Source organism: Cebus imitator, unplaced genomic scaffold (assembly GCF_001604975.1).
Source record: "Cebus imitator isolate Cc_AM_T3 unplaced genomic scaffold, Cebus_imitator-1.0 Scaffold573, whole genome shotgun sequence".
NCBI lineage: Eukaryota > Metazoa > Chordata > Mammalia > Primates > Cebidae > Cebus > Cebus imitator.
The window spans coordinates 984,384-993,039 of record NW_016107888.1 but is presented as its reverse complement, the minus strand read 5'-3'; the positions used below and the strand labels follow the sequence as shown (position 1 = coordinate 993,039).

The following is an 8,656-nucleotide window of genomic DNA, read 5'->3' as shown; positions in this document are numbered from 1 at the left end:
CTGGAGTGCAGTGGCACGTTTTTGGCTCACTGCAACTTCCATCTCCTAGGTTCAAGCAATTCTCCTACCTCAGCCTCCCGAGTGGCTGGGATTACAGGTGTGTGCCACCACGCCCAGCCAATTCTGTATTTTTAGTAAAGACAGAGTTTCACCATTTTGACCAGACTGGTTACAAACTCCTGATCTCAAGTTATCTACCCACCTCAGCCTCCCAAAGTGCTGGGATTACAAATGTGAGCCAGTGCTCCTGGCCTAATTTTTGTATTTTTAGTAGAAACAGGATTTCACTATGTTGGCCACACTGGTCTCAAACTCCTGACCTCAAGCAATCTGCCCACCTTGGCCTCCCAAAGTGCTGGGATTACAGGCGTGAGCCACCAAACAGCTTTTTGTACATTCGACAGCTTAAGATGAAACAGCAATAACTGGCTCACCCTGGGAATTTAGTTTGGTACGTTAACAGAATGAGTCTTTGCCTAACCTTCTCTGAGAAAATCGCATTTGTTAGTATAGGGCTCGGGAATATAACCACCACTCACTGTCTTTGAGATCTACCTATAATGAGTGATAGGATATAAGAGATGAGTATTTTATAAGGTTTATGAAATGTATTCCTAAACCTGTTTTTTGTTTGTTTGTTATTTTTATAAATCATCATGTAGTGCACCTGGAAGTGGTCCCATGTTCAGACCAACCACAGTGGCTGTAGATGAAGAAGGTGGAGAAGATGATAAGGATGAATCAGCTACAAATAGTGGCACAGGTGCCACTGCCTCTTGTGGCCTGGGATCTGAATTTTCCACAGATAAAGGAGGCCCTTTCACTGCAGTACAAATCACTAGTACCACTGGACTGGCACAGCCTCCTGGGTCAGCCTCCCAAGGCATCAGCTTTGGCATTAAGAATAATCTGGGGACCCCATTGCAAAAATTGGGAGTGTCATTTTCTTTTGCCAAGAAGGCTCCTGTCAAACTTGAATCAATAGCATCAGTTTTCAAGGACCACGCGGAGGAAGGGACCCCTGAAGATGGAACAAAACCTGATGAGAAGGGTTCTGACCAAGGACTGCAGAAGGTAGGAGACTCTGATGGTAGCAGTAATCTTGATGGTAAAAAAGAGGATGAAGACCCTCAGGATGGAGGGTCCCTTGCCTCAACGTTATCCAAATTAAAAAGGATGAAGCGAGAAGAAGGAGCTGGGGCTACAGAGCCCGAGTATTACCACTACATCCCCCCAGCACACTGCAAAGTAAAACCTAATTTTCCCTTCCTACTTTTTATGAGAGCCAGTGAACAAATGGAAGGTGATAATAGTACACACCCAAAGAATGTCCCAGAGAGTAAAAAAGGCAGTTCTCCCAAGCCTAAAAGCTGCATCAAGGTGGCAGCAAGCCAAGGAGCAGAAAAGACTATTAGTGAAGTCTCTGAGCAGCCAAAGGAAACCACCATGACTGAGCCCTCAGAACCAGGAAGCAAAGCTGAGGCAAAGAAAGCCTTAGGAGGGGATGTAAGTGATCAGAGTTCAGAGAGTCGTAGTCAGAAGGTTTCAGAGACCCAAATGTGTGAGTCCAACTCTTCCAAAGAAACCTCTCTGGCCACCCCAGCAGGGAAAGAAAGCCAAGAAGGACCCAAACATCCTACTGGTCCCTTTTTCCCAGTTTTGAGCAAAGATGAAAGCACTGCCCTCCAATGGCCATCAGAACTATTAATTTTCACCAAGGCAGAACCATCCATTTCATACAGTTGTAACCCTTTATATTTTGACTTTAAACTTTCAAGGAACAAAGATGCCAGAACTAAAGGGACAGAAAAGCCAAAGGATATAGGAAGTTCCTCAAAGGATCATCTCCAAGGCCTAGATGCTGGTGAGCCAAATAAAAACAAGGAAGGGGGTGGAGAGAAAATAGTACGTTCCTCAGGAGGCAGAATGGATGCACCTGCTTCAGGGTCTACCTGTAGCAGCCTGAACAAGCAGGAGCCTGTGGGTAGCCATGGGTCTGAAACAGAAGACACAGGGAGAAGCCTTCCCAGCAAGAAAGAACGATCCGGGAAGTCCCACCGGCACAAAAAGAAAAAGAAGCACAAAAAATCCAGCAAACACAAACGTAAACACAAGGCTGACACAGAAGAGAAAAGCTCTAAGGCAGAGTCAGGGGAGAAATCTAAGAAGCGCAAGAAACGAAAACGAAAGAAGAATAAGTCATCAGCCCCAGCTGATTCTGAACGAGGACCCAAACCAGAACCCCCTGGGAGTGGCAGTCCTGCACCACCAAGAAGACGGCGGCGAGCTCAAGATGACTCCCAGCGAAGATCCCTCCCAGCTGAAGAGGGGAGCAGTGGCAAAAAGGATGAAGGTGGGGGCGGTAGCAGCTCCCAAGACCATGGTGGGAGGAAACACAAAGGTGAACTTCCACCTTCATCCTGCCAGCGAAGAGCAGGCACCAAACGGAGCAGCCGGTCTAGCCATCGGAGCCAACCCAGTAGTGGAGATGAGGATAGTGATGATGCTTCATCACACCGGCTACACCAGAAGTCTCCATCCCAGTACAGTGAGGAAGAAGAGGAGGAAGATTCAGGCAGTGAGCATTCCCGCAGCCGCTCGAGGTCTGGCCGGCGCCATTCCTCACATCGTTCCTCCCGGCGTTCTTATTCAAGTAGCTCAGATGCCTCATCAGACCAGAGCTGCTATAGTAGACAGCGCAGTTACTCTGATGACAGCTACAGTGACTATAGTGACCGATCACGAAGGCACTCCAAACGTTCCCATGACTCAGATGACTCAGACTATGCCAGCTCCAAACACCGATCCAAACGGCACAAATATTCATCTTCTGATGATGACTATAGCCTCAGTTGCAGCCAGTCCCGAAGCCGATCTCGGAGTCATACCAGGGAGCGCTCAAGATCCCGGGGCCGCAGCCGCAGCAGCAGTTGTAGTCGTAGTCGGAGCAAGCGGAGAAGCCGTAGCACTACAGCCCACAGCTGGCAACGGAGCCGGAGCTATAGCCGGGACCGCAGCCGCAGCACCAGGAGCCCTTCCCAGAGATCAGGCTCCAGGAAGGGATCATGGGGTCATGAGAGCCCTGAGGAAAGGCATTCTGGGCGTCGGGACTTCATTCGTTCTAAGATCTACCGCTCCCAGTCCCCCCACTATTTCCGATCAGGCCGGGGAGAAGGTCCCGGGAAGAAAGATGATGGCAGAGGAGATGACAGTAAAGGGACAGGTCCACCTACCCAGAACAGCAACATTGGCACAGGAAGAGGGTCAGAAAGTGACTGCAGTCCTGAAGACAAGAACTCTGTCACTGCCAAACTGCTGCTGGAGAAGATCCAGTCAAGGAAAGTGGAGAGGAAACCTAGTGTGAGTGAGGAGGTGCAGGCCACCCCTAATAAAGCTGGGCCCAAGCTCAAAGACCCCCCACAAGGTTACTTTGGGCCCAAGCTCCCCCCATCTCTTGGCAATAAGCCCGTCCTTCCACTGATAGGGAAGCTCCCAGCTACCCGAAAGCCCAACAAGAAATGTGAAGAGTCTGGCTTGGAAAGGGGGGAAGAGCAAGAACAGTCAGAGATGGAAGAAGGGCCCCCAGGGAGTAGTGATGCCCTTTTTGGGCATCAGTTCCCTTCAGAGGAAACAACTGGCCCCTTATCAGAGCCACCCCCAGAAGAACCAAAGTCTGAAGAAGCTACTGCTGATCATCCTGTGGCTCCGCTAGGCACCCCGGCACACTCTGACTGCTACCCTGGGGACCCAAACATCTCCCATAGCTACCTCCCCGACCCCAGTGACGGGGACACCCTGGAGTCCCTGGATAACAGCAGTCAACCAGGCCCTGTGCAATCCAGCTTGCTGCCTATAGCACCAGACCTTGAGCATTTCGCCAGTTATGCGCCTCCCAGTGGAGATCCTAGTATTGAGTCAACAGATGGGGCTGAGGATGCTTCACTGGCCCCCCTGGAGAGCCAGCCCATCACCTTCACCCCTGAGGAGATGGAGAAGTACAGCAAGCTCCAACAGGCTGCACAGCAACACATCCAGCAGCAGCTTCTGGCCAAGCAAGTAAAGGCCTTTCCAGCCTCAGCTGCCCTGGCCCCAGCCACACCAGCCCTGCAGCCCATCCACATTCAGCAGCCAGCTACAGCCTCTGCCACCTCCATCACAACTGTTCAGCATGCCATCCTACAACATCATGCTGCAGCAGCTGCTGCCGCCATTGGCATTCACCCCCACCCCCATCCCCAGCCACTTGCCCAGGTGCATCATATTCCCCAGCCCCATCTGACCCCCATTTCCTTGTCCCACCTCACTCACTCAATCATCCCTGGCCACCCTGCCACCTTTCTCGCTAGCCATCCCATCCACATCATTCCTGCCTCAGCCATCCATCCTGGGCCGTTCACCTTTCACCCTGTCCCACATGCTGCCCTCTACCCCACCCTGCTTGCCCCACGGCCTGCTGCAGCAGCTGCCACCGCCCTCCACCTTCACCCACTACTTCACCCCATCTTCTCAGGTCAGGACCTGCAGCATCCTCCCAGCCATGGCACATGAGTTGGGGATGGGATCCTATGTAGGGCCAGGGAAGGAGAACCATAAATGTTCCCTTGGGGGTGTTGAGCCATTAGTACCAGCAAGTAGAAGCTGGGATGGGCAGTGTCTGGCAGCCAAAGAATTGAGTTTTGGCTTGCAGGGGTGGGTTTAGATTTGAAGTTTGCTTTGAGTTTACTATCAGGGATTTCTTTTTTCCTGTCCTTCTCTCAATTTGTCCCTCCTTCTCCTGTGTTTCTAAGCTAGGGAACACCAGTAAGTGCTACCCACCCCTCTGCAGCAACATCTCCTAACTGTCAAGTTTAGATAATTCCTTCCTCCCTCTGCTTTTTATCCTCTGCGCTTCCCTTCTATAAATTTTTTAACATTTTCCTCCTCTCTGGGCAGTGGGTTGTCACCAAAGCACTTGCTGTGGGCCCATCTGGTCTTGCCTTCTCAGTGCCACAAGGAAGGCCAAGCTGTTCTCGTGGTGGAAGTGCCACCACTTTGGAGTAGTATCTTTGACCATCCTTGGTGACCTTATGTTATCCCAGGTGAGGTGGAAAGGAGTCTGACCTGGAACCTGATGCAGCTCAGGCTGCAATTCGATCCAGCCCCACATAAACAGGGCCACACATTTGGCACTGTTATCCTGATGTCCCTCACCCCAGAGGAGGCATCTCCATATCCCAGAAAAGATCCTATCATGAATAGAAGCTCTGCGGAGTATACAGTTGCCCATGTGCTTTCCCAGAGAGGAGTTCATGTGTCTGAAGTGAAGGGTATATTTTCTTCTGTTGTGTTGATGTTTCCTTTTTAATTTATAGGATTTTTTAATGTAAAAAATTGCACTGAACTCTATAAACGTAAATGCTGCTTTTTGTAGCTCATATAAAAAAGGTTCCATATTTGTAGTATACTGCAATAATATTTTTTACATCCAGCTCTTTAAGTGATCCTCGTTCTGGTGGCTTTGTGTAAATATGTTTGCCTTAGTTGAATTAAGAAACTTTAAAGGTTATAAAATGAAAACAAAAAATAAAGTATTTGTTTTCTGCTAGGTGCAAAACTGACTAAGCATGTATATTTTACCAAGCTCCTGTATTTTTTGAAGTTATGAACTATAAAATGTTAAAACATTTTTTGCTGGGACAAAATGTTAAGTAATTTGCAGTAAGTAGTGCCCCCGGTATTGGGATTTTTGAGCTAATGGGCAGCAGTCAGCTCGGGGTTTCCGAGGGATGCTCATCTTTGACAGTCTCCCTTGGGTACTTTTGTTGTTTTACATAGAGAAACCAGTGGACCCCCCAGAAGAGAAGGAGGGGACTCAACAGCTTTATTGACTGAATCTCACAGCAGTGACATGCAGTGATTTTCTGGGGGGATCCTGGGTTTCCCTGGGTACCTTGTTCCAGGCAGTCAGTCTGTTTGCCTTCCTAGTACTTAGCCTCCCCTGACAGTTTTTTTTTTTTTTTAATGTGCCTTTTGGGTTGTTAGAAACTGAAGTAGAAGTAGACTGAAGGATGAGTTGGGACAGTCTTCCTTTTATTGGGAGGTAAGCACATTTATAGATACTTCAAATTGTTTTGCTTCATAGTTTCCGTGCCCTCTGCCCAGCTCAGTTTAAGCAGTAAACGTTCCTTGTTTCTTTTCTTCCATGACACTGACCAGCGGAATTACCACCTAAGCCTCCTTCACCCCTCTTCTTGCCTTTCATCCAGGCCCTCAGCCCTAATTAACACACCGACCCAAAGGTGCTTGTATTGCAGGTTCCATCTCCTTTGATGAGGTTAACAATTCCCTCTGTGGCATTTTCCTAACTATTCCTGTAGCTAGAATTGGCTGGGTGGTCACTTGACAAGAAAAACTTTGCTTACCTAGGCCAAGGCTCTGTGTTCCTGCCTTCTCAAATTCTCAAAAGAGAAAGGTTTTGAGTTTATGAGAAGAAAGTGCCAGGCAAACACAACTCTTGACTGCCCTCCCTCCTACCTATTCAGTGCTCCTCGTCTGATTCAGAAGCATCACTTCTTGGATAACTAGCACTGGAAAAACAAAATCATCTGTGAGTGAAGGGACTCATTTTTCTTTGCTTTCAGCCCATGTAAATATTTAAATAATACAGTATTAATATTTTGTGCTGCTTCCCATTAGCTTGTAGATTGAGCCATACTCTGGCTGCCTCTTTGCCTTCCTAGAGGCATTTTCCTTAACTTCCAGAATAGTGATTTTAAAACTTAAAAAAACAAAATAACCTATCCTTACTTACAAGCATAACAGATTGTATTTAACTTTATCACATATGATAGAGATATATATGCTGTAAAATGAGGGAAAGGAACTTTATAATAAACCAATGATTTGTGGAAACTTAGCAGTGTCTGTTGTAATTGTTGCCCCATCCACTCAGCGTTGGGTAGGGTTGGAAGTGTGGGTCATAAATAACATCTTGTTTGAAGTGACCAAGGAACAGATCCTATGAACCAGTTTGAGTTGTTTGCCAAAAGTTGTGCTTCTGAAAGCTCAGGCTACGCAAAGAGAGAGGAAAGATCTTGGTGTAGGAGGAGGTAATATGTAGTTAATTTCTCTCAGTTGTAGGTAGATGTATTGGAATGTACACCTCCTTTCCACTTCGTCTTTCCCACAAGAGTTTTCTTCCATTTCCTTCCATTTTAGATATGTAATCTGTGTGTAGTAGTGTATATAGAGGTGCTTACTAAATGGGTGTGGAATTTCTGGCTTTGAATTTTAGGATTTTGGACTACTTTAAGAGCACTGAGATTACAAGAATCATCTGCCAGGATTTTGTCCTCCAGGTGGAGTTCTGTAAGCCAGTCTTCAATTACTCTCCTCAGCCTTTTAATATCACTACAATGTTTGAGCCCCGCCACCTGGTGAAAAGAAATAATTGTTACTAAGAAGATAAAGCCCCTACTCTTCCATATCAAAAAAATCACAAAAGAGGCAGGGAAAATTTAGCATGGAAATCTACCATAGATTTGTAGTGATAAATGAGTTTTCCCTCTCAACTTCAGCCTTTCAAGAAGGAAAGGCTTTCTTTCCTACTCTATTTTGATACATTTCTTTCCTACTCTCTGTTACACCTGTGTTCTCCCCTTGATTAAAGAGAAGCTGTTCAACTTGAACCTGGGGGTTGAATGCTTAGATCTGCCTGTATTCCTAAAATAGCAAAGATCCTTACCCAGAAAGAAGTGACGTTAGACATACAAAAATTAGCCGGGCATGGTGGTGCACACCTGTAATCCCAGTTACTTGAGAGGCTGAGGCAGGAGCATCGCTTGAACCCAGGAGGCAGAGGCTGAGCCAGGATCACACCACTGAACTCCAGCGTGGGCAGCAGAGCAACACCCTTTCTCTCTCTCTCTCTCTCTCTCTCTCTCTCTCTCTCTCTCTCACACACACACACACACACACACACAATGACATTAGAAAATGAAAAATGAGGCCAGTGGTAGTGGCTCATATCTAATCCCAGCACTTTGGAAGGCTACGGCGGGTTGATCACTTGAGGTCAGAAGTTTGAGGTCAGCCTGGCCAACATGGTGAAACCCTGTCTCTACTAAAAAAAAAAAAAAAAAAAAAAAAAAATTGGCTGGGCATGGTGGTGCATGCCTATAATTCCAGCTACTCAGGAGGCTGAGGCAGGAGAATCACTTGAATGTGGGAGGTGGAGGTTACAATTAGCTGAGATCATGCCACTGCACATCCAGTCTGGGTGACAGAGTGAGACTCCGTCTCAAAAATAAAAAGATTTTCTGGGAGCAGGGTAGTTGACAAGTCAGAGGCAGACTGGACTGTGTAGAGTGTTATGTGAAGGTATGTGCAATTAATTGCCTTCTGACAAGGCCTCAGCCACCATGGCCTGAAACATGAAGTACTCCCTCTTCTACATCCTTAACTAATTCAGGCCTCCTCAGCCATTTCCATTCGTATTTGCCAGAGATAGCTTCACTCACTTCTACCAACTCATATCTCAATTATTGCAGCATTTTTCTGGGTGGCTTCCCTGACTAGGACCTAATTCCCCGTTCTGTGTAAGCTTACTGGCTTTTCAGAATCTGAATGCAACTCATTTTGTATTCACTGCTTCCCAGTAAAATTGTGATCTCTGAAA

At 47.1% G+C, this 8,656-nt stretch overlaps 1 protein-coding gene across 12 annotated transcripts in view; it reads left to right on the top strand.

Moving 5' to 3' along the window:
- GPATCH8 (G-patch domain containing 8) overlaps positions 1 to 6,895 on the top strand; it is a 103,121-nt gene extending 96,226 nt beyond the window's left edge. For all 12 annotated transcript variants that reach the window (XM_017516101.2, XM_017516096.2, XM_037734095.1 and 9 more), the window contains one exon: positions 663 to 6,895. In XM_017516101.2, coding sequence (XP_017371590.1) covers positions 663 to 4,548 — 3,886 coding nt within the window. In that variant the 3' untranslated portion in view covers positions 4,549 to 6,895. The remainder of the gene's footprint in view (positions 1 to 662) is intronic.
- The last annotated feature ends 1,761 nt before the right edge of the window (positions 6,896 to 8,656 follow it).